The sequence below is a fragment of the Ictidomys tridecemlineatus genome, chromosome 11 (assembly GCF_052094955.1).
Source record: "Ictidomys tridecemlineatus isolate mIctTri1 chromosome 11, mIctTri1.hap1, whole genome shotgun sequence".
NCBI lineage: Eukaryota > Metazoa > Chordata > Mammalia > Rodentia > Sciuridae > Ictidomys > Ictidomys tridecemlineatus.
The window spans coordinates 7,032,249-7,057,954 of record NC_135487.1 but is presented as its reverse complement, the minus strand read 5'-3'; the positions used below and the strand labels follow the sequence as shown (position 1 = coordinate 7,057,954).

The following is a 25,706-nucleotide window of genomic DNA, read 5'->3' as shown; positions in this document are numbered from 1 at the left end:
CCTTGCAAGGGATTTTAGGAGCCATTGGGTCCTAAGCCCGCATTCGACGGGTGTATTAGTTTGCTAGGGCTGCCGTAGCAAAGTAACGCAGACTGGGTGTCCAGCGCCAGCCTGTTGTCTCTTCTGGATGTGCGAGTCCAGGATCCGTGTCAACAGGGTCAGCTGCAGAGGCCTGTGTCCCTGGCTTGTAGATGGCCTCTGTCTTCTCCCTGGGCCCTGACTTGGTCATCCCTCTGACACCAACCAGATTGGATTAGGGCCACCCTAATGACTTCATTCTGACTCTGTTACGTCTTGAGAGACCCTTTCTCCAGTTTTAGTCCCATTCTAAAGTGCCAGGGGGTCAGGACCTCAATGTGAACATGGAGGACACAGCTCAGCCCATGGCGTGGCGTGTCGTGTGGGAAGGAGCATCCAGGACAGCCAGGGGTCCTCCCCAGCTGGGGAGCCGCGGGACTGGGGCTGGCTGGATCTCCTGACTCTCCTCCCGCCCCATGTGTGGCCTGCTTTGTGGCACTTAGTCATCTTTAAATCTGACAAGATGCCTTCCAGCCATGTGATGACACCAGTGCTGGGGCCTGGAGCAGGCCAGCCCAGCCAGCCTCCAAGGGGCCTGGGAGCCAACTCCAGCCAAGGTGAGGCCGGGAGGCGGGAAGGGCCTGGTGAGGGGGCCGCCTGCCTCTGGAACAGCTGCTCTTCCTGCTCCTTCCTTTGCCCCTTCTAGACCATTCTCAACCCAGCAGCTTAGAGAGGGCCTTCCAGAGCCCCAAGGCAGTGTGGCCTTTCCTTCCTCCTTCGCACTTCCTCCCCCTCGACTGATCCGTTCAGAGGTTCTCCATTCATTCTCCCGAAACTCACCAGGGCTGGGGCTCAGGGACATGGCCGCCCTCCCCGCTCCCTGTGACCTCTGCAGGAGGGCCCTGGTGGGTCTCTGGGAAGCCAGGGCAAGAGAACATGAGTGGGGCTGAGGCCATAGCTCTGTCGCTTGCCTAGCACCTGTGAGGCCCTGGGTTCCACCCCCCGCAGAGAGAGAGAGAGAGATGCCAGCTCCTCCTGCAAAGCCAGGCTCCTCAGTTTCTTCCCGTGTGGCCCCTGGACTGCCTTCTTCACCAAGGCTGAGGCCCTGTCATCCCCGCCCCTTCCACTCAGCCAGGCTAAGGTCGCTCAGTGGGTCCCTCTGCTCTACCCTTCGGATCTGCCTTTTTTTTTTTTTTTTTAACATTGAGCTGGGGCGGGGTAAAGAAATTAACCTCCCAGCAGGTGACAGTGGGTGGGAGGGAGCTCAGAAGCCTAGAGCCTGCCTGTGCTTTCTGGCACCTGGGTGACCCCTGAGTGGAGAGGAAGGGATCAGGCCGAGCTTGGAACCGTGGATACTTTCCTCCAGAGCAGGAAGCCCTGGGAAGCCCGAGCATGTGGGGGTCCCCAGCAGTTGTCTGGTAAGTAAGTAACCCTCAGCCAGGCCCGCCAAAGGGGCCTTATCTGGTCACCGTGGGACTTGGGAGACCAGGGGAGTGCTGAGCAGCCCCAGGCTTCTTAGAGCAGAATCCAAATATTTCCCACTAGAATCCTGAAACCTGTGTCTTAAGAGGGTTGAAGGGTCAAGTGGGGGAGGCCCCACTGGGTCCTAGCGTTGGCGGGGACTGGCCTTCCCAGGGGAGGTCTGGCGGAAGTCACGTCCACCTTTCCCAGGTTCCACGTCATCCCTTGTCCTGGAATTTGAGTCATTCTATCTTAAAAAGGATTTCCAGAATGCTGGGAGGAAGCGGAACACTCTTTGTCCTAAGGGGTCCTTAGAAGAGATTAGAATTCCAGGGAGATGCTAATTTCAAGGGGTTTCCAAACGCCAGGAGCCCTGGTCACTTGCTGTCCAGTCGTAAGGATAAGGAGAAAGTCCTTGCCCGGCTGATAGATATGCACTGATATACTTTTAAACCTCGGAGAGTGGGAAGCCAGCCTCGAACCATCTGGAATGTCAAGATTGTCAACAACAGTTGGCTATTGTCCTCGAGCCCTGCACAGCGGGGCTTTTGTTTAGCATTTTGTGAGGTTTCTAAGTCTGGGGACAAAGAAAGCCCGAGAAGCTGAGTGGTGGGTGGGTGAGGTGCCAGGGTCCCACCCACTTCTCACGGATGCCCAGCTTAGGAATCTGATTGGGGGTGGGAGTGAGGTGGCACATCTACCCAAGGCGGGAAGGGCGAGTTCAGGCAGCCTCAGCTGGCCTGCAGGAGCCCGTAGGCAGAACCCCTGTGAACCCGGGGGAGGGGAACCGGAGCAAGTGCTGAAGGGGGTACCTCTGCCGACCGCACCAGCGGGGATTCCCTGCCAGGACAGTGCTGAGTGCCAGGCAACCACTTCTCCTTTCCTAGGTTCCTTCCCCTGCTCTAGTTTCATATTTACTTGATCTTGAAGATTCTTACTTTAAACCCAACAGTCCCAACCTGGTCTGGGTTTTGCAAATTAATCAAATGATCATCAGGAGACGCCCTGCTGGGAGCCAAAGGAAGCTGGGCATAGGGCGGGTTCAGCATCCAGTAGGGGAGCGGGAGGAGCAGGGGCGCAGCTTGTGGGGGGTCTCCGAGGCGGTCCTCCTGCTTGCTTTGGGAGCGGCCAAATGGAGTCCAGGGGCGGAGCGACCTCCTGCTCCTCTCCACTGTAAGGTTGCGGGCTTAGTCCGGACTCCAGGTTGGGGACATGGACCTGTCATTCTTTCCCAACCCATTCTAGGGAACTTGGTGATTGACCTGCCTGGATTGATCTTAAGCCCTGGCCCTCATCCCACCACAGAATTGATATCAGCCTTGGGTGGAAGCACAGAGTCTCTTTAAAACACAATTTGTGGGGCTAGGGCTGGGGCTCAGTGGTAAAGCGCTCGCCTTGCATGTGGTGAGGCACTGGGTTCGACCCTCAGCACCACGCAAAAATAAGTAAAGATACTATGTTTTCATCCGCAAGTGAATAAATATTTTTTAAAAAATCTAGAGACTAGTATCAACATTATTAAAAAAGAAAACAAAAACGTATGTGGGGGGGTACTGGGGACTGTACCACAGAGCTACCCCCCTTTTTTGGTACCAGGGATTGAACCCAGGGGTGCTTAACCACTGAGCTACTTTCTGGCCCTTTTAACTTTTTTGTTTTGAGACAGAGTCTTGCTAAGGGGCTTAGGATCTTGCTAAGTTGCTGAGGCTAGCCTTGAACTTGTAATTCTCCTACCTCAGCCTCCCGAGCCGCTGTGATTACAGGTGTGATCCACCGTGCCTGGCATCCTCAGCCCTTTTTATTTTATTTTGAGACAGGGTCACACAGAGTTGCCCAGGCTGCCCTGGAACTAGCCATCCTCCTGCCTCAGTGTCCTGAGTGGTTGGAATTATAGGCATGTGGCCCCACACCTGTCCAGTTGAAAGTATTTCGAATTTTTTTCCTTCAGTTCATGAGCACATCTCAATTTATTATTCCAAAGCAAACAGCCATATGCCTACTACTCAGGGCATCTTCTGAGTCTTCCGATATTGCTGTCTACCTCGCTGACAGGAAGCACTATCTGGATTTCCAAACCTAAAGTTCTGTCTACTTTTAAACTTTCTCTAATGTAACCAGAGAGTATGAGCTCTTCTGTGTCTGGTGGGTTCACGGAGCAAATTGCAGTTGAGATCCTTCTTGTAGAGTAGCCAACTCCTTTCCTTGCAGTCAAGTGTTCCGTGGGTGAGTGGACACAAGGCGGCCATTCTTCTATTGGGTGTTTTCCGTTTGGAAAATAACAGTGCTGCTGTGAACGAGGAGGCCCAGGACCTTCTTGTACTTGTCTCTCGGTGCCCTGGGCCCGCATTTCTCTTGGAGTGGAATTGCTGGGGCTCAGGCTGGAGGTGTGATCAGCTTTAGGGGCTCTCCCAGTTTCTGAAAGTGCTCGGACCCCCTCACTGCCCTGGGAGGCAGGAGTCTTCTCTGTGCTCCCTGTTGCTGGCAGTCCTTCCGCCCCAGCTTCCAGGACTATTCCCCCCTCCCTCCTGCCCTTCCCCTCCCTCCCTCCCTCCCTCCCTTCCATCCCTTCCCCCTCCCTCCCTCCCTCCCTTTTCCCTCCCTCCCTCCCTCCCTCCTCCCTCCCTCCCTCCCTCCCTCCCTCCCTCCTCCCTCCCTCCCTCCCTCCCTCCCTCCCTCCCTCTTCCCTCCCTCCCTCCCTCCCTTCCTTCCCTCATTCCCTCCCTCCCTTCTTTCACTCCTTCCTTCCCTCCTTCCCTCCCTTCCTTTCCTCCCTCCCTCCCTCCCTTCCTTCCCTCCTTCCCTCCTTCCTTCCCTCCCTTCCCTCCCTTCCCTCCCTTCCTTTCCTCCCTCCCTCCCTCCCTCCCTTCCTTCCCTCCTTCCCTCCTTCCTTCCCTCCCTCCCTCCCTCCCTTCCTTGCCTCCTTCCCTCCCTTCCTTCCTTCCCTCCTTCCTTCCCTCCTTTCCTCCCTCCCTCCCTCCCTCCCTTCCTTCCTTGATATTGGGGATTGAACCCAGGGTCCCTTTACCACTGAGCTGCATCTCCAGTCTTGCTTTTTTTCCTTCTGGTCCTGGAGATTAAAATGAGGGGGTGCTTTACCACTCAACTATATCTCCATCCTTTTTTAATTTTTAAATTTTGAAACAGGGTGCTGAATGCTGGCCTCAAATTTACAATCCTTTTCCCTCAGCCTCCCCAGTTCCTGGGATTACAGGTGTGCACCACCATGCCTGTCTTGAAAGTTTTTGTCTAATACTGACCTTTACTTTTTCCTCCCCCCAACTCAGGCTTTCTGTATCTCATCCCTCTGTTTTGTTTTCTTTAGAGCTTGATTATCATCTAAGAATACTGGCAGTGCAGCTCAGTGGTAGAGTGCTTGCCTAGCATGGGCGAAGCCCTGGGTTCCATCCCCAGCATTGCACACACACTATACAGATACACACACACACACACACACACACAAACACACACACACACTTCAAGTCAGGAATGTTGAAATTACTTTGCAAATAGATTCAGAACTGGCTTCTTTCACAGTGGGAGAGGGGAGTCTGATTGAACCTCCTGGATGCAATCTATATCAATCAATCTATATCTATTGATTGTACGTATATATATGATTGAATTTAATTGACGGACTGAGGACAGCAGACCTGCAGAGCCTGGCTACACACTTCCCCCCACCCTCTCCTCTTCCCTGCAGGGCCATCTGTCTCATCTGTGTTCAGCCTGCAGTGTTCCCACAGATCCTCACCTTCTGGTCAAACAGGGACAGGCCACGCCCTGCACTTGAAGTTTCCACAGGTAACTCGGTCATGCTTGGTGTTGGAATCAGGCTGGGGCACCTCCCAGGGGTACAGACTGATAAGCAGCCCCGGCATGAAGTGACACCTGCTGGGGAACTGGGAGTAAGAGAGCCCTTTGAGTCTTGCATTCACCCAACAAGGAAGCAGAGGCCAAGTGCTGGAGTACCCCACCCCCACCCCCGCCATTGGTGCCAGGACTAAGGCTGGGCCTGGCATCCTCTGACTCAGAGTTCAGGGCTTGTTTCTTTTTTTTCCCTCCACATTTTTTGTTGGTGCACTATAGCTGTACATAATGATGTAATTTGACCAATCTTGCTCCCTAGCGCCTCCACCCCCCCACCACCTCTAGTGCTTGTTTCTTTAATACAAACCAGCATGTAGCATGGTGTCGCAGCTGGCCTGGCTTGGGGGATTTGTGTCTGTCAGTTCATCCTTACAGCAGTGTGACCAGCAGCTGAGGTCCACAGGAGTGAGTGACTTGTCCATGGTCCCATGAGCAGTAGAGCCAGGACTTCAACACAGGCAGTTGAGTCCCAGGTCTCTGCCCTTAGCCCGTTCAGCAAACAGGACACTGTGATGCCACACACATTTGTAGGACATTTATTCTGGAGCAGGCCCTCTGCTGTGGCTTTTCCATTTGTCAAATCATTTCATCTTTGAGAGAGGAGTTGTCATTGTACTATAAGATTCAGGCATCCCAAGACCCCCCTTGCTTCTGACACTACTTTAAGTCCTTAGACCACCTTTGGATTTATTAATTCTCTAGAAGGACACACAGATTTCAGAACAGCAGATATACTCATGCTTATGGTTCATTACAGTGAAAGGACTCAGATTAAAGTCAGCACAGGGATGGTGCACGGGGAGAGACCCAGGAGCAAGTTCTAGGTGTCCTTCTCCAGTGGATATAGAAGGTCAGCACTGACTTCTAGCAGCAATGTGTGACCATACAGAGCGTGCCAACCAGGGAAGCGCCTCTGAGCCTTGGTATCCAGAAATTTTGCTGGGATCAGTTAGTAGGCAGAGCTGCACGGCTCACCTTGTTTCCAGCCCTCAAGAGACTGAGCTAAGACCACACTGACAAAGGTCCCGTATAGATCAAGTGGCTAGCATAGCTTTCCGGAATGGCCCACTGCCTCCAGGTAAACAAAGTTATTCTGATTAAGTCCAACATTCAGAGGGCTCAGAATTTCCTTCCCGGGTGCTGGGGAGGGACGAGGGTGGCAAAGGGCCAGACTTTTCCATGAGCCAAGCATAATTCTTCCCTGCACACTGTCCATTTTGCAGAAAAGGAAATGGGGTTTCAGGGAGGTTAAATGACTTGTTCCAGGTCACATGGTTAGGGCCCTGATAGTCCAACTCCAAGGCTTGTGTCTTTCTGACAGCTTATATGTCTCTGTTGAGAGAAAAATTAGCCCAGGAGATAAAAACTTACCCATCTTCCCGTCTGATTGTTCATGTCTAGAGTGCATTTAATTTAAACCTCTGTCCAGTCTTTACCATGAGGGAGGCCCAGGCAGGGCTCTGCTTGGGGAAATGCGTCACATGCAATAAGATTACACTTCCTGTGGCCAGACTGTACATTCCACCACTAGCAACACCAACACCACCACTACCATCATTATCGCCCATCACCACCCCCATCGCTACCACCACCACCACCAGTCATGACCACCACAATCATCAGCACCATCCCTACCACCGCCACTACCACCATCTTCACCATTACAACTACCACCACCACCATCATCACCATCATCGTTACCACCACCATCCCCATCATCATCCCTACTCCATCATCATCCTCACCCCCATCACAACCACCACCATTAATACCACTACCCTCATCACTATCACCATCTCTACCACCATCACAATCACCATCACCACCACCATCAACACCATCACCACCATCACCACCATCACCATCACCATCATCACCATCACCATCACCATCACCATCACCATCACCATCACCATCACCATCACCATCACCATCATCACCACCATCACCATCACCATCACCATCATCACCATCACCATCACCACCATTACCATTACCATCACCATCACTACCACCATCACCACCTCCATCACCATCACTACCACCATCACCACCATTATCATTACCATTACCATCACCATCACTACCACCATCACCACCATTACCAACACCATCACTACCACCATCACCACCATTTCCATCACCACCATCACCATCACTACCACCATCACCACCATCACCATCACCATCACCATCACTACCACCATTACCATTACCATCACCATCACTACCTCCATCACCATCACTACCACCATCACCACCGTTACCATCACCACCATCACCATCATCATCATGCTGTTAATTCATGGGAAGAAAATGAGACTAAGCAAGAGGCCCACACAGAGCAGGTGGGATTCGAGCTCAGGTGCTCTGACTGCAGTGTCCACACTCTTACTGTTAAGTCACATTGCCGCCTGTGAAACACAGTGGTTAGATTTAATGAGCTCTGGGAACTTGCTCCTCAAGGTGTGATCTCTGGACCAGCAGCACCGGTGTCACCTGGGGCTTCTTAGAACTGCTGGGCCGCAAGCCCTGCCTCATACCTGCTGAATCTGTGTTTAACAAGTGCCCAGATGATTTGTGAGGCAGACGGATATCTGAGAAGTCTTACCCTAAAGTTCATTCTTCTTGGATGATCTGTGAACTCAACCTTTGCCTGGTAAAGGGTCCTCCCTCCCTTCCTTCCTTCCCTCCCAGAATTATCTCCTTGTCTGACAGCCGAGGTGGAGTGCTTCTCAGACTACATGACCCTGCAGATCCCAAGCAGCCAGGTGCAGGCCTTGAGGCGGTGGCTGGGCAGAATCCTGCACTTGCCAGGTAAGGGGCTGGGCAGGGCTGTGGCTGGGGAAGAAACCCCACGCGTGCCTCACCCAGGGCTTTGGTGCTGCCTTTCTCTGCCTGGAACCTTCCTCTCCTTTTGCTGTCACTCAAATCAGCTGAAATGCCCCTCCCCAGGGCCTCCCTGTCTCTGAAGCAGCCCCCTCCCTTGCTATTGCCATCTTTGTGCTCAGCTCTAGAACCATCCTCATGTGCCCCTTGCAGGGGCCCCCAGCAGAAGGAGGTGCAGCTCACTCGCCCCTTCTGAGTAGCTGCAGCTTCAGGAGAGTGGGAGCTGCCTGTGCTGAGGACACTTGCAAGATGGATGAACAAACAGCCCCAAACTGGGAAGAAGTGCCCACCCTATGCTCCAAGACCCACACTGCCCCGGAAAAGAAAAGGATGTGATTCTAACAGGGCAGTTCTTACCCACTGGAAGCCATCTCCTACTTGGTGGGCGAGTAGTGCACCTAAAGTAGCCAAAACCAAAGGCAAGGCATTACTTTCAGAGACACTTTTGCCATGAGCTTGCCAACAGAAAAAAATGGGAATGGGGGTGAGGACCATAAGGAGATTACCTGGGACCTTCTGGAAACTTCTGGAAGGAACAAGAATAGAGAGATGGGCCCATTGCCCACTTCCTGCTGTGTTTTCCATCTCAGGGGCGGAAAAGTGAGTCCTCAGAATCCTCCTCTCTTTCGCACAAAAAGGGAGCCATTGAGGAGAGGGGCTTTCCCATCACTCCCAGAATTTAGGGGAAACTCCCAGGGGCCCTGTTCATTCCAGAAATTCTTCAAACCCCCTGTGGAACTGGTGTGGCCTAAATCTGTCCTGGGCGGGTTGGCTGCCCGATGGCCACCAGCCCACGAGTCTTGGGAGCGGCATTTGGTATTAAAAGGCCACTTTTCCAGGAGAAATGCTGTGGATACATTAAGCTGTCGCCTGTTCTTTGGAGAGCCATTATTAATGGAAAACAATAGATTAATAGTTTTAAAACGCTTGTTCAATAAGTAATTTTTATGGCTCTGGATAGAGCCCATTAAACATTTCTGTGTGTTATTATAAAGAAGTTTTAAGCGTAAAATCATAAAGTCAATAGTCAGAGAATTAGTCACAGCGGCCAGCCACAGGCCATTAGTTTTAGGCGCTGTCAGAGACACCTGTGGCTTTCGGCGGCGGAGAGTTTTTATTTCCAGCGGCAGCCCGGCAGCGCCAGGTGGGATGCAGAAATGACGGGTGCCTGCTGCCTTCCATAAACTTGAGGGGACAGCAGGCAGGTGCGATCAGCGGGACGCCAGGCAAATATTTACAAAGTGCAAACGTGAATGCAAAACTAAAGCATCCAGGTCAATTTGCACATCCAGGCGGAGACACTTTATTTCCCCAGCGATCTGCCTTCCAGAGCCTGCTCAGGGCCTGGATCTCTTGCTAAAGATAGCGGTGGAAGCTGCGCTTTTAAAAGGAAAGCGTCACCAGAGAGGCTCCCCGCACAAAGGGCTGTTCTCCCCAAGGTGCTCTCCTCTCCCCTCGACAGCTCAGCTCTGCTGAGTCGAGGACCGAGGACCGTTTAAAACACCAGGACAAAAGCGGTAGGATTATGGAAACTAGAGGAAATCCAAGGAAGAGGATAGAACGGCGGCCCTCATTCCTCTCCCCAAGGAGATCCACCCCCCCCCTTTTTTTTTTTTTTTTTTTTTTGCTGTGGAGCTGACATTTGAGTGAGGGCCATGAGCAGTCACTGTGATCCCAAGCCATTTAGACAGTAGGTGAGGAGATGACAAGTGGCGCAGACAGGAGGCAGGAAGTAGAATAGGCTGGTTAAAGGGTCAGGGTGAGCTTCACTGAGAAGGTGACTTTTGCACAGACTTGAAGGAGATAAAGTGAGCTGTGCAGACCTTTAGAAGAGTTCCAGGCAGAGGACACGGCTGTGCAAAGGCCCGGAGGCAGGAGTGTGCCTGGGATGCTTGAGAAACCACGGGGAGACGTGGCAGGAACAGAGGTAGGGAGTTGCACAGAAGTGAGAGAAGAGGTCAGAGAGGTCAGGGGCACCTCACATGGGGCTCCTGGCTGAAAAATGGAGAGGTCTGACAGAGGAGGGACGTGACAGTCTGCTGGCGGCTGTCAGGAGTAGAGCAGGGGGTGAGGGAGGACGCCAGGAGGCAGCTGCACTCCCCAGACTGGGCCCAGGGGTGGGAGACCGGCCAAGTCTGGATATTTTGAGGGTGGCACCATGCTTTCCTGTTGGTGTTCACCTTCCCGGGACCTCGGTCCTGCGTTCCGTCCTCTCCAGGTAACGTGCTTCCTGCAGAACAGGCCTCTGGTCCGTGTCTGGTGTCCATGCTCCTCACCTTCCAGAGAAGCGGGCTCCACCCACACCCGTGTTCCTTTCTCTCCGCAGGCAGCTGGAGGACCCCTGAGCGCCAGGATTCTCTTTTGGTTAAATGCGGCTACTCCCTGCACCCCGCTTCTGGCGGCGACTTTGTTTTCCGAGCTCAGTACTCGGCCTGCTCCGTGCGGAAGGAGGTGGGTTTGGGCCAGATCTGTTCGTTTATTTATTTTTGCAGGGCTGCCCAGGAGGGAAGCCGGGCTAGGCAAGGGCTGGGCCACTGGGCCGCACCCCAGCCTTCAGCGAGACTTGGTGACGTCTCTTGGGAAGAGGCACCATTCTGGGAGACAAGAGGAACTAAACCTGAGCCCAGATGTCAAGGAAGGGGACCCTGTGGCATTTTTCCTCTGTAGAAACAGACTGAGGGAGAGCAGGAGGCTCAGGCCTCGGTGGAGCTGCTGATGGAAAGATGGAGAGGTCTGAGCAGAGGGGGGCCATCACAGTTTTGAACAGGAGCCTGCTGGCGGCTGTCAGGAGTAGAGCAGAGGGTGAGGGAGGACGCCAGGAGGCAGGCAGCTGCACTCCCCAGACTGGTGTGTGGCATAGACGGCAACCACCACGGCCGCCTCCACCCAGGTTAGAAGCCGCCTCCCAGGCAGCGTCCCACGGTCCCTCCTCCGTGCGACAGACCTGTTCTGTCATTGAACTGCCACCCTGACAACAACACCCTGCTCACACAGACCAGGCTGGACCCTCTGAGGGGAGGGGAGCCACTCCCCCAGTGCTTGCCTCAGGTCCTGGCACAGTAGGCACTCAATAAGTGCTTAGTGATGTGAACACACGGTGCTGAGGCGTTGCAGAGGCTGGTGGGCCAGGCTCACTTGCACAGGCCCTGAAGGTGCTCACAAGACCGTGGGATTCTGTTAGTTTTGCAAAAAGTAAGGCGTCGTTGCCCCCACCCCCCCCTCCATGTGCAGGAGCTTCAGGGCCCCCAGGAGGCTCAGATGGGGCGGTAGGAGCTGGAGAGCGGGGTGGGAGGGTCAACTACAGGCCGGAGGGTGAGGGATGACCTGATGGCGGCAGATGGCCGGGAGTGGGGGTGCGGCACCCCAGTCACTTAACTCCTCCCTGCCCCCACCCCGTTCCCATGGGTGCAGACCACCCTGGGACCCTCGTATTTTCCTTTCCTCTTCTCCCCATGTCCTCTGTCTGTCTTCCTCCCTTGCTGGCCAAGCCCAGGGAACTTCCCAAGGGACTGAGGTCCCCCGCAGGGGAGGACTTCAGGAAAGGCCTTACCACTCCTCCTCCTGCTCTGTCCCCTCCCCTTCCACAGCCCCTGACAGCACCCCAACACATGCCACCTCAGGCCCCTGCAGAGCTCAGACGTGGCTTCTTCCTAAGGCTGGTGGGGGTCGGCCTGGCACCCCGGGGGGCCCACTGTGGAGCTCTGTGAGCTCCCCCTTGCACACAGAGAGTGCGGAGCAAGGGCATCAGGCCCTGTGTCCAGCTGCGGGGAAGGCCCCCTGCCTTTCCCTTGGTCACTCTCCTCCACTAAGCCTCAGTGACCTCGTCTGTAAGATGGGAATGAGAAAGTCCCTTGTGAGACATGGGGGAGGGTCAAGGGAGCCAGGGTACGAGCAGGTGTTTGTCCCTGGGAAGACACATGCAGGTGTAGACCCCTGTCTGTCTGACCAAGGGGGACTTCACGAAACCCCCGACCATCCCCAGCCCCAAGGGCTTCCTGGTCGGGCTGTGCCACTGCTGGGGCCCGGACACTGGACCCAGGTCCCCAGTCCCTGGTGGCCTTGGTCTTGCTTCTGTCCCTTTTCCCTGGGACCCCCCGGCGTCCAGGCAGTTGGGCTCGTGTTAGCCATGTTCGCTGTGAGCGGCCCCTGATCTGGGCTCGTGGCCTATTAACTATTTTCTTCTTTCATTTGAACATGCGCATTCGCCCCACTTCCAGAAAGCAAATTACAGGTTGGAAATCAGACTATCTCAAAAAGGGGTGAAAGGGTCGAAGTGGAGTGACGGCTACATAATGAAGTGTCCAGTGGTCGTGTCAGGGCTGAGCCAACAGAGCGTCCACTGCGGCCCCACGTTTATTCAGGTAATGGGTTTAGAGAGCCTGGGAGGGGACCATCACAGGCTGGGCTGCTCTCCAAGGCCCAGGCAGAGGGCCGTGGCTCCTGAGCCTCAGGACAGACTGGGCAGCAGTGGCAGCTGGAGATGCAGAGTGGCATCGTCCTCGGAGGTGTGCGCAGGTCCTGGCTGGGCGCTGGATCCACTGGGCTTTTGTCTGAGCAATAAGGAATGAGATGGGATGAGAGCGCGGAGGGTGTTATCGGTCTCTGAATGGGCTTTCTCAGTTTCCCATTGACGCTGGCATGAGGGAGCCAAACCAGCAAAAGTATGTTGTGTCTTACTCTCTGTATTGAGAGAAGGTGCTGGAAAGATGCTCCTTCCCCCCCCTCCCCCCGCCTTTGAGTTCTGGGGATTGAACCCAGGACTTTTGCACATGCAAGGCAAATACTCTATCACTGAATCATATCTCCAGCCCCTTTTAGTTTGAGTCAGGATCTCACTAAGTTGCCTAGGCTGGCCTCAAACTTGAGATCCTCCTGCCTCAGCCTCCCAGGTTTCTGGGATTACAGGCAGGTGCCACTGCACCCAGTTTAGAATACTCCTTTTTAACCTGGGTCATATCAGGGAATTTTAGACCTCAGGGCTGGGCTGTAGCTCAGTGGTAGAGTTTACTTAACTTGCATGAGGACTGGTTCAATCCCCAGCACTGGAGGGGGGGGTTCTCTTTTAGGTGTAATGCCTCCATTTGAAAGATCAGGGAATGGCGCTTGTCCTAAGAGCTGTGAGCAACTTCACTGCCTGTGTGTTTCTTGAAGTCGGGTTTCTCTCTAGCCCTGAGAGACTTGGGTGGGAGGCAAAGAGTTGCAAACACAAGTCCACAGGGGCCAAACCAGCAGCAGAAGTATGTGCTGAACTGAGGGGTGGGGGGGCGGTCAGGACTTGAGCTCGCCTGCGTTGGTTTACCAGCAGACACTTCCACACCCCACTCCCTGCCAGCATCAGCCCCTCTCACCTGCAGTAGCTTCCTAGGTGGTGTGCTGATGTGAGGACTGAGCGGAGATTAGACTTGCCTGAGGTCCTGCAGCTGGTAAGTGGCCGACCTGTGCTCCCAACTGGGCAGGGCAGTGGGAGCCATGGCAAGCTGCAGCAAGCACAGCAGCCTCCAACCCTGGCCCCCCGCAAGGAGCAGCCAACACAACTCCTGGCTTATCTGCCAGAGTTTCCATATATATATATATATATATCAATACCCCTGTCCCCCAAAATAGAAAGAAAAGAAAAAAACTGTTGGTTTGGGGTTTGGGGTGTAGCTTGGTGGTAGAGCAGTTGCTTTTTACATGGGTTTGATCCCCAGCACTGAAAACCAAATTGCCTTTAACTTTATAAACAATGTGTAGTCCAAAAAAAATGCTGATTTTGGCCTTAGGGTATCAGGAAGGAAGGCGGAGAGGAAGAGGGAAGGGAGGAAAGAGAAAGGAAGAAGTGAGAGGAGAAGGTTGGCATGAAAAGCTGCTAAAAACAACCATTATTCAATAAGTGTTTATTAATCACCCACTGTATGTTGGACACTGCACTGGTGCTAAAGGGGCAGATTTGAATAGTACCTAGACGCCTCAGGAAGCATACACTTTTAATCTCATCGGGTCTGGTTTTTAAAACAAGGGTGCTGTGCCTGGAAGAGCCCAGGGAACTATGGCTCAGAAGAGCTGAGCCCTGGATTTTTTTTTTTTTTTTTTTTTATACCGGGGATTGAACCCAGGGTGCTTGGCCACTGAGCCACATCCCCAGTCTTTTTTTTACATATATATTTTATTTAAAGACAGGGTCTCACTGAGTTGCTTCGGGCCTCACTAAGTTGCTGAGACTGGCTTTGAACTTGGGATCCTCCTGCCTCAGCCTCTTGAGCTGCTGGGCTTACAAGCATGAGCCATTGCACCTGGCTCACCTGCAATTTTTTTTTTAAGTTCATTCTTTAAAATTTTTTTTTTCTTGGTTGTAGTTGGACACAATATCTTTATTTCATTTATGTGGTGCTGAGGATGGAACCCAGCGCCTTGCACGTGCTAGGAGAGCGCTCTACCGCTAAGCCACAACCCCAGCCCTCACCTGCATTTTTAAAAAAAGACGTTGCTTAGTTGTCATTTGACCTTTACTTTATTTATAAGGCATGCTGAGAATTGAATCCAGTGCCTCACACGGGCTAGGCAAGCGCTCTACCACTGAGCCACAACGGAGCACTTTTAATGGCTCCTTGTGGCCACCCCAAGCCTCCTGTGGTGCTCCTAAGAATCACAAAGCCTCGTTCTGGGAGCTCTAGGCTTTGCCGCGGGGCACCACTTTGACTGACATTCTGGGGATGGTCACTCCTTCCTGTGCACTGGGCCTGTAATTTTGGGAGCTGCCGCCAGGGGGACGGTGTTGCCGGTGTCATTTACACTGGGCGGAATTGCAGAGAAGCGCAGGAGCTCCTCGCGGTCCGGCGCCTACAGAGTCTCTAAGAACCTGCCGCTGAAGCCCAGAGGCCCCAGCGAGGTGTGGGAGCCTGCATGTCCCCACCTCCCTGCAGAGTGGCAGAGAAGCGGACGCACACCAGAGACGGAAGACGGGTCTTCTCTGCTTCAGCCCCCCTGCCCGCTACCCCTCCGCCATCCGAGAACCTCATCGAATTGACTGATTCATTCCTGGTGACTTCTGCAGCCGCCGCTTCCGTGGCTGCACCTTGAACTTGCATTAAGTTTTAATTAAAGCCGTTTCACCGGCCTTGCCCTTGGCTAAATGCAGCTGTGGGCACAGGGCACATAGATATTTAATACTTTGCCTCTCCCCGCTGATGGCGCAGGGTGCCCAAGGGTGTACCCGAGCCGTGCCCTGCTCGCAGCGATCCGCCAGCTCGCTTAAGTGTGCCCACAGGCCCCGAGCGGGAGGCCGCGCAATAACTATTCATTGCCCTGGGTTAAGTGTGCCCAGGGGCACCCGTAAACTCAATGCAGTGATTAGCGATTGCTCCCAGTGAAGGCTGCCCGAGGTCCCGCGGAATGTCCGCGGGCCCTAAATATAGCCTGTGCGCGGCAACTTAAAGGGCACGGTGCTTTTTGCCTGTGATCGCATCTCCCCTTCCTTCTTTTAGCAGGACTATTGCCTCTTTCTTCAAGCCTGGCCTCCAGGGGTGCGCTGCCTTCCTGCAGGGCGCAGTAGAGGGAAGGCAGGGGGACCTGGGCCAGCTTTGGTGGTTAACCCGGAAATGCCCAATTCTCCAACCCTCTCATCCAGCCGCAGCCTCTTCCCCATCCATCTCCTCCGCTCTCCAAGAGAAGCGGGCACCTCCAAGGACAAGGAAATTGCAGGGTCCACCCAAGGGGTTCCCTGTGGGCCGCCCTGAGCCTGTTGGCTGAGCCGGGTGGATGCTCTCCGTTCCAGGGGGCAGCTGAGCTGGGGCACTATAAGTGGCTGGGGGTCTCCTCTGGCTACTCCTTTCTGCCCCTGGGACCCCCTTCTCTGTCCCTGTGGGGAGTTGTCCTGGCCAATCAGTCCTCTTTGCCCTCAGTGTCCCCAGCTTGTAGAGGTGGGGGGAGGGGCTCAAATGATCTGCTGGTCTGTAACTTTCTCCTGGTCGCAGACCTCCCTGCCCAGGTCTGCTGCAGAGGCAAGGGGAGCTTTGGAGAATGTAGAAAGAGGAGGTGACAGCTGGGTGGAGGCCATGTTTTGCAGCAGGGGCCGGGTAGACCCTCTGCCCACACCTTGGTCCTCACCTGGGAGAGGGGAGAGTGATGTCACTGTAGAGACGGCTGCAAGGCACCACATGAGACCAACTTTCCCAGTTTGCCTGGGCCTGTTCTGGTTTAACACTGCAAGTCCCACACTAGGGGACACTCAGTCCCAGGAGACCTGGTGTGGTGCCATTGGTGAGGACTGACCACTCTGGCCCTAGAAGTACTCTATCTACCTTTGCTTATTGGATCCCACCTGGAAAGCAACAGGGTCAGGAAACAGTAGGTGAACTCTGGAGCAGGAGGAGGTGGGATGACCTGGCGGGGTCCTGAGGACAGTTCTGCAGGAGAGCTGGCTCTGAACAGCAGTGTCTGGACGCGCACAGCCACTCTGAGCCTCGCCAGCTGCGCCCAGCGCCCCAGCTGCCCCCCTGGCTCAGCCCCGGGCAGCAGCTGAGGCTGCAACATTTCCCTGGGTCTGTTGACACTCGAGTCCCAGAACATAAATGATTTTCTTGTCTTAATGAGCAAACAGCCTCCCGCCTGGCTCTCTTGCTGGCCTCCTGCTGGGGTAACCGTCAGTGCTCTGAGCAGGGGAGGACAGTTGGCTTGCTCCCCTTAGCTAGCCACTTGCCAGGAGCTGTTGCTTCCTCTCTGTTCTGCAGGTCTCCCGGCCCTTGCCTCTGAGGAGCAACAGTGGACAGGTAGGTGAGGCAGGCGTGACCTTCTGGAAGGTTCTTCCAGGCCCTGTGCTCAGGGATGCTCTAAGCATTGTCCTGTGAGAGTCCCCGTGGGCATCACCCACCCTTCTGGGCCTGGGTCTTGGAAGCAGGAACTCCAAGCTTCCTCTGGTGCCCTCCAGGCAGAGGCCGGAGGCATCTGAGAGGAAACTGGAGGAGGGGACCCAGCTCAGGGTGGGAGGCTGGGTTGGAGGCCTCTGGGGTCCTTCCCTGCTGAGATTCTCTCTGCAGTTTCCAGGGGAGGAGGTAGTGCCTTAGCAAGACCCTGGGTTTCTGTACCACACCTCGCCTTCTGCTGGTCCCAGGGGTTTCTACAGCCTCTCAGGAGGGGCCAGGGCCCTTCTCCATCCACTTCACATCCCTTTGAAAATTCGGAGAACACACGTGCCCTGCCTGGAGTCCTCCCCCAACTACTCATTCTCCTCAACCTCTAGTGACTGTGTCTCCCTGGTCAGATGTTTGTGAGTGTGTCCTGTTCCTCCAGACCCCCTGGCTGCTGTCTCTTCGAGGGGAGTTGGTGGCTTCCCTGGAGGATGCCAACTTGATGGGATTGTATGTGGACATCAATGCCACCTCAGTCACCGTCCAAAGCCCAAGACAAGACGTTCTTCAGAGGCAGGAGGTCAGTGGTGGGCAACAGGCCCTGCCAGGCCCTGCTAGGGTGGGGGCCACAGCAGCGTGGCACCCAGATGAGCACTTTGCCACTCCTCCGGTGCCAATTCAAATGTCCACCTGCGAGACTGGACAGATTTAGGCAGGCAGCTTTGAAAATTGGGCCCCATTAGTGTAAAGTGCTCGACTCGGCAGATGAGGGGCTCCTGCAATCATGTATTCAGTGCGTCCTGATCATGGTGGCAGGAGTGTAATTACCATCTCTTTAAATAGCCCAAAGTTGCCGTGTAAGAGAAGACGGCTCACATGACATTTGCTCCGAGCTCGCTTCCTGCTAAAAATATCCCGGCTAAATAATATTTCCTGGTTGCAATGGAGCAATGGTCCCTGACCTGGGCTCTGTAACTCCTGGGGGCTTAGTCCGAGACCAGTTGGAAGGTGGGGGTATGGAGAGAGTTGGCCTCTGGAAGGAGGCGTTTTAGAGGCCACAGGGAGGACCCTTCTGTCTCCCCAGGTGCTGAACACCTCCTTGGAGGTACTGCCGCTCTGGCTGGTGAGCGGTCACTATGCCTACTCCTTAGAGGCCGCTTGCCCAGTGGGTAAGACTCAGGAGCACCCTGAAGGCCCATCTCTCTGACTCCGCTTCTATCCCCCGACACACCTCATTTCCCTGTCTCCCACTCTACCTCCTCTCTTCTTAGTCCCAACCTTGGCCACACACTTCTGAAATGCTTGGGACAAAGAGAAGTTTGCTCTTGCTGGAAGGCGTGGGTACGCAAGCCACCAACTCCCCTCGAAAAGGAGGCAGCCAGGGGGTCTGGAGGAACAGGACACACTCACAAACCATCTGACCAGGGAGACACAGTCGCTAGAGATTGAGGAGAATGGGTAGTTGGGGGAACTCTGGGGAAGAGGACAGGGCCAGGGGTAGATGAGCTGGCACAGGGGACGGGTTGGGGGCCACTTGGCATCCTACAACCCAGACCCTGCACCCACAGGCTTTGCAGGTCCCTTGCAAGGAAGCGTGGCATGCAGTAGGCACAATGTGGGGGGACGCGCTGGCTCCCCTGACGGCAATGCCAGCCAGAGGGTCCACATGCCGCCCAGGGCAGGAACCTGGGGTCCTGTCCTGGGTTCTGGTTGCCATCCTTTAGTGGGACATTGGCTATCGAGGTCTGGAACAAAAGTGGGTTCTTGATGGTGGGAGAGGGTCCCTCAACCCCCATTCTAGAGCCAGAAGGAGGCATTGAGGAGGACTCCGGTCTGGGTGGCGCATGGTGTGGACGAAGGTGGCCGACTGAGGTCTGGGAGCTCCCAGGAGCCTCCCACGATGGGCTCCAGGGGCCCCGAGGACAAGATGGGAGAGGTCTGCAGCCTTCATCAGATCCCTCGGGGTCGTGATTCAGTGGCAGTGGGAGCCTGGTCTAGACCTAGCGCAGGAGAACAATTTTGTTCAGCTCGGGCTGCTGCCCTTAGGGAGTGCCTTATGTGATGCAAAGAGGCCAGGAGCTTAAGTTCTGAAGAAGTCCACATGCAAAGGCAGGTGGGTCAAAGGCTTCATCCCGCGTGGGCAGATCAGTGACGACTAACACTCACACTCGTACAGAATTTTATCACTGACTAGGTCTCAGGCTCCGGGCTCTGGGGCATTCTGGGCTTTGGGGATGGCCTTGCCAGGCTCTCAATCGTCGCCGTCCACTGCTCTGTGATATTTGAAATCCCTTTATTTGGAGACAAATGCTTTCATTTAGCTGTGCCGAGCCAGCTGAAAATGGACCCGTGAGAGAGCTGACGCGGGGAAACTCTTGCTCAAGTGTAAACGACTGATGTGAGCCGTGCGGCCTAAGAGCAGCTTTGATGCTGCAAGGCCCTCCAGGCTGGGTCCCCGAAGCTGAAGGCGGTGTTGGCAGGATATTCCGGCAGCTTCCTAGAGGCAGCCCTGTTCCTAGAGTCCTTTCTCATGGGTCTTGTCGAATGACTTGAGTCCCCTGGGGGTTTGACACTGTCACCAACCCCAGTGGTGTGCAGTGCTGGCCACTGGCATGGCCCCTGGCTACTGTCCTTGAGGGAAGGCATTTGACTCCAGAGCCGGGGAGCCTGGGACCTGTGTGCCCACCCTCATGCCCATGGGCTTGCCTGTGTCCTTCCTGTCCCAGTTTCATCCCAGCCAGAGACAGACGTCTCCGTCCACATCCCCAAGCAGAGGCTGGGTCTGGTCAAGAGAGGTTCCCGCATCGAGGACAGCCTGAACCTGAAACTCCTCCGTGTCCACCAGTCTGACACCTTCACGGTGACTGAGAGCAGGGATTTCGTGATGGTCAGCATCCCGGCGGCCACGCTGCTTCAAGTCCAGGTCCGTGACACCCCTTCTGAGACCCTTCTTTGAGCTACTGACACCATGAGGAGTCAGAAACCTGGAGAGCAGATCTGTGGGTCCAGCGTGGAAAGGACTTCACTTAGCCTCCCCCCACCCCCAGGGCCAGCACCCTTGCTGAGGCGGCCATGTGGGAGGAGAGCCAGAGGACACTGACTGTACCCCTGTCCCATGCCCTAATTCCTCCTGGTCCCACAGCCATGCCAGCAGGCCCGAGGAGCCCCAGGGACACAAGCTTTCTATAAGGTGGACCTGAACCTGCAATTTGCCGAGGTGACTGCCCCGGTCCTCTGGACGGTGGAGAACGTCTTCCAGTGCACGGGTGAGTGAGGGACAGCAGCCAGGGGCCATGCCAGTGTGCCTGCTGGTGACAGACACTTGCCACATGCGTCCTCTTCCCCCAGCCCCATTCTTCTTTTCCTGTGACAGTTACGGCCCTGGGCTGCAGAGGTCGGCTGGCGGGAACTGGCATGAGGACAGGAGTGGCGTGGGGATAAGTGGTCACCAGGTCCCTGGCTCTGGGGTCCATCTGGGATGGGGGGTGGAGGAGGCAGGGGCAGGGGCCCATCAACTTCCCAAACAGCAGAACCTCAGTGAGTTACTTAGTCCCGTTCAGCCCCAGTTTTCTCACCTGGAGAAGGGGAACACAGGCGCCTGTCGGGAGGTGGCGTGGCTCACCAGGCTGCCCCACACAGGACGAGCCATCGCCCTTGGAGCTATTCGGCGAGCTCTGTGTGGATTCCCGTTCCTCGGGTCACTTAGTAGACCTTGGCAAACAGCCATACGCGTCGCAACTCATTTCTTAACCCGAGGAGACCTCCCTCTAAACATGGTGTGTGTGCTCGACACCGGGACACTGTGTCTTGAAAGGGGTTTTCGGTGAAAGCCCAGCTCCCAGACAACCTGGTATTCACACATGCAAAACCACCAGGAGCAAAACCCATTCAAATACAGCATAAGGAAATACACATAATTCACAAATGATGTCGATCACTTTCATCTTAAACTTCCTAACTGTCCTCAATAGAAGACAGACGCGAAGGAGATTTAATTCAGATGTTAATAGCGCAAGAATGCCCGTTACCAGGATATGATGTTTCGGTGCTGCATAAAAATGTAATTATATTCAGAACTATATTTAAAGATTAAAAGGGGTTCTGCCTACCACATCTAGCCCCAAATTCAGAATTAGAAACAAAGAAAAAGGCAGGACGGGGGGGTGGGGGTGGGCGAGTTCTAACCGTCTGCTAAAAATGGAAATATTTCTTGAAAGTTTTTACACATTTCGGCTGTTTTTATTTGAACGGTTTCCTGCAGCGGTGACATTGATTTTGGAAAGGGAGAGCTAGAACTTTAGCCAATAAGTATTCAGTAAGCATTTGCCACATGAGGCTCAGGCCTCAGAGGCCACCAGATTGGGTCCCCCTACTCCATCAGTGTCTAGACTGGAAGGGGAGATAAGAAATGTCCAGGGATTCCAAAGGAGGGCAGGTGGACTCCAGGGGAGACGCCAACGATGGGATAATTTTTATCCTGGGCTTTGAAGAGCAAGTGGGGAGATAATGAAGAAAATTCAAAATTCAAAAATAGCAATAGCAATAAAAACATTTTAAGAAAAGTTTTGGGCCTCCCTGGAAAGATTTACACGGGGAAAGAATGTTCTCTCTCTCATTTTATTAATTTAAAATCAGCAGTCGGAATGAATCTCCCCGCTCCCCGGTTCCCAGAGCACCTTCCCTGTACCTCCCCTGAAGCTTCTAGGCCTTTCTGTTCTTATTATAGTTCGCGGTGCATGCTCCTGTCTCTCCCTCTCGTCGGAATGCCTGGAGATCAAGGACTCTGTCTTATGCAGTTTTTATTCTTTACAACCTTTATTGTACCTCTTTGCCCTTGATAAGCACTTGATAAGTGATGCTTGGACTGAATTTTCACTAGGACTTTTTACAAAATGTTTTAGACAAAGAACATTTTTTTTCCCTTTTGTAAATATGTGACTAATGAGTGGATAGCCTAAGCGCTCTGTGGTTACAGAGTTCTTCTTTATCTCCCTCCTGCCCCCCCTGCGCCCCCCCCAAGCGATTAGAACCTATAGGATGCATCCTAATTGCTTCAGAGGGCGGCTGTTAGAAACAGAGGGAGGAATGGAGAAGAGCTTCAGCCCAGAAGAAAGACCTGGGGAAGGGGGCCACTTACCTCTAGTTGCATTCACAGTTTAAAACGGGTCCGGATAAAAGTGCCTCTAGGAGGCAGGCATGTAAATGGGTGCAGGTGAAGACACCCAGGGCCCAGGTGGGGGGTGATAAGGTGGCAAGGTCAAGTATAGAGCTCTTGGGGAGTGGTGGGAGCTCCTGAGAATTGGCAGTTGCCAGACCTGGCCTGGCTTGCCGGAGCCCCTGCCTGGCTTGTGGGCTTCTGTCTGGTGCCAAGGCGGGCCAGAGTGGCCCAGCGTGGCCCAGCCTTCTGATTTCCCGTGAGAAACTGGTACCTACAACTTGTTCTCAAGTATTGTCAGTTAATTTAAAAAATATTTTAAAATCCCTGCAGTCGAGATCTGTCCAAGGGCTCCAGGGCTGCTCTTTGCAGGCTGTAACCCAGGTGTTCTCACAGCGGGTAGTTTTGGCCTCTCAGGGGACAGTGAGCAATGTCCAGACATTTATGTTTGTCACAAGGCAGAGGATGCTACAGGCATTGAATGGGCAGAGGCCAGGGGAGACGCCCTTCCCACACACAACAAAGAAAGATCTAACCCCAGACATCAGTGGTGTCCAGCCTGAGGGTGGCAGGGCAGGGAGAGCTGCCCAGATCTATTTGGTCCCTGGGGTGGGACTGATGTATTGGACCTCAAAGTAGGAAACGGCTCAAAGACGAAACGGGCTTGTGGCGTTCCAGCTGGGGCAGTGAGTCGGGACCAGATGGTCTTTGCAGAAACCTAAATTTCTGGGTTTCAAGTGTAAAAATGTGTCTTGAGGCCCACGCAGCCTCTCCAGCTCGGAGGTCTGGGAAACTCAGCAGAAGACCCTCCTAACTCAGGCTTGAACTGACCTCCCAAGCTTTTGCTCCTCCACCCCTGGAAAAGGGGTGGCTCCTGGTCCTACAGCAGGGTTTCAGGGGGATTCTGCCTCCTTAGGAGGAAGGCTGACCCCTGCCTCCTTTCTGGAAGGTTCAGGAACAGAATTGCCTGCCTCAACCGCTACGCCGAGGTCTCCTCCATCTTCCCCATCCCCAGGACTGGACACCCCTCCAGCAAGAGTGCCGCTGGCTGCCTCCTCCCCGTTCCAAGGTACAGGACCTGCTGCCCAGGAGCGGCCTTTGCAGGGGCCTGTGCGCTGGTCTTCTGGAGAGCTGACCAAGGTGAGTCCATGGCTGTGTCCTCTGCCCACAACTTCCTCCTGAGGCTTTGTCTCCTTGAGACCTTGGTGAGCCCTGCTGGGCTTGAGGTCTCTCTTTCCCTGCGGTTCTTCCAAGGAGTGGCCCACTCTGACCCCTAGCTGTGTCGCGTCAAACTCAGAAGGTTACCCAGAGAAGCCAGGGTGCCTGAGAGCGCCCTCCATGGGGAGACTCCTGTGTGTCCTGCCTGGCTCAGCTCCCTGTGCCTTGAGACAGGGCAAAAGGTGGTGGCCGGTAGCATCAGCAGCTGTGCCCACAAGTGAGGGGAGGGAAACTGAGGCACCCCCCAAGGCCTTGTGGTGGGAGCCCTGGAGCCAGGCCTGGAAAGCCAGCCCGAGGTCACCGCTCCCACAGGGCCTTCTCTGGGTGAACCCACGGGCGGCCAGGGCCACTTGGTTTTGCTTCTCATGCTCAGGAGGACCCTGGACTGATCCTGCGCACAGCCAGACCTGCAGGAGGAAGCTGGGCGTCCACCATCTCGCCTGTCCCCACAGCAAGGCCAGGTCAGCATGGCCCCCAAGTTCCGCCCCGGGGGAGCCCAGTCACCTCTCCCGACTTCAGCCACCGTCTCCTCAGGGCCCAGGGGGCTGTCCTGGCTGTCCCGGGGCCCTCAGGCCCAGTCTTCCCGGCTCTGACATGACTTGGTCCTCAGCAGTCTCTCCTCGATGGCCTCCTGGGAGGTCCAACCCACCCAAAGTGTCCCTGGGCTCCGAACAATCTGTCACTGAAGATCCAGGACCTACGAGGCCTAAGCAGGACCCCACGCAGCCATTGGGAAGTCCCCTCCTGCTAGGAGGGCATGTGGCTTCACCAGAGCCCCTGCGGGGGGGGCCTCCCCAGGCCAGCAGAGCGCCGCAGCCTTTGACGAGGCACTTGGAGGCCAGGCTGGCCCAAGGGACCCTCAAGGAAAGGTCCTCTGTAACAGGGTCCAAAGAACCACCCCGGAGTGGCCGCGGCCTCTCGCAGGAGGGGGCCGGAGGGAACCCGGGCCCATTATCCCCGGAACCAAGTCAGGACACGGAGGGGCAGGGACCAAGAGAGCAGCAGACAGCCCCCAGGGGCCCTCTGGGGGCCTCAGAACCCGAGTCCTCTAAGGGGCACGAAGTGGACCCAACAGCCCCCCGGGCAGCTCTTGGGGAGAGTCCTCTGGCCTCTTCCTCTGAGGAGCCTGCAGTGAGGGCCCCAGACCCGGAGTCAACCCCCAAGTGGCCCGTGAGCTGGCGTGGGTCAGGGGCTGCTCACACGCCCAGCCCCTCGCCTCTGCAAGCCCTGAGCCCTCGGGCTCCCGCGGAGACCACGTCACCCCCCTCGCTTGAGCCTGGAAAGCCTTCCTCCGCCAATCCGGGGGCCTCGCTGCAGCGGGAGCCGACAGAGCCCACGCCGGCCACCAGCCCTGAGAGTCACGGGACTCCTGGACTCCGGCACGTGGGGAGGGCTCTCTGAGAGCCCCGGGAGGGCCTCCTTGGAGATGCCAGGGGTGAGTCTTGGGAGGCCCCGAGAAGGGGGTGCAGCGGGGTGTGAGGACTGTTTGGGCCGCCTCCGGTCTGCTTGGTCCTCCCAGGGGGAAGGGCAGCTGAGTGCAGGACAAGGCCCTGGGCCTCTCCTGGGCTCTCCTGGCCCAAACCCGTTTCTATGCTTGCTCTTGCAGTTAAAGGGGTGCGACATTGAGGCCAGGTGCAGGCTCCCCGGCTAGGCCTGCTGGAGTCCAGTGCCTCCACGCCGGCTGTGTGACCTTGGCTAGGACCAGCCTCTCTGAGCCTCACTTTGGGATCAGCCAAATTGGGAAGGTTCTAGATCTTCCCTGATGGAGCTGTTGAGGGATGATGAGGAACTGACCTAAGACGGGAATGCAGAGCCCTGCGCACAGTGTGGCCTCAGAACCCCAGCACCCTCTGTGCTGTCCCCCAGGCCCAGGAGGGCAAGGGAGGGCTTCAGCCACAGTCAGACATCTGTGTTGGGGCACGGTTCCGTGGCATGTGACCTCCTGGCATGTGACCCCAGCTGTGGGCAGGACCCCATGGGGGAAGTGGGGGTGGCCCTGCTGTGCTCTCTCAGTGCTCCCTGGCTCCGGTTTCCTGGTGCCATGCTGGTGTGGACAGCCCCATGACCTCTGATGACCCAGTGCCCTCCGGCTGCCTGCCCAGAAGCCCCGCTGTGGCCGGAACCATACTCGGTGCTTCCCTGGAAGGGTGGAGCCCCCTCCCGCTAGGGCTGACCCACGGCTGGAAGTGGGATTTGAATCGGGGCCAAGGAGAGGAGCCATTGGCGACGCCCTCCCGGAACGAGGACTAAATAAATAAATAAATAAATAATCA

The 25,706-nt window shown here is 55.3% G+C and overlaps 1 protein-coding gene across 1 annotated transcript; it reads left to right on the top strand.

Moving 5' to 3' along the window:
- The first annotated feature begins 1,410 nt into the window (after window positions 1–1,410).
- Window positions 1,411–25,706, top strand: Ciroz (ciliated left-right organizer protein containing ZP-N domains). Its single transcript, XM_078027575.1, has 13 exons — window positions 1,411–1,436; window positions 5,180–5,280; window positions 8,044–8,163; window positions 10,562–10,686; window positions 12,453–12,596; window positions 16,944–16,982; window positions 17,503–17,640; window positions 18,145–18,229; window positions 19,787–19,983; window positions 20,203–20,326; window positions 23,165–23,355; window positions 23,807–24,016; window positions 24,049–25,706. Exons 1-13 carry the CDS (start codon window positions 1,411–1,413, stop codon window positions 24,832–24,834), a joined length of 2,286 nt encoding a protein of 761 aa, XP_077883701.1. The 3' UTR covers window positions 24,835–25,706.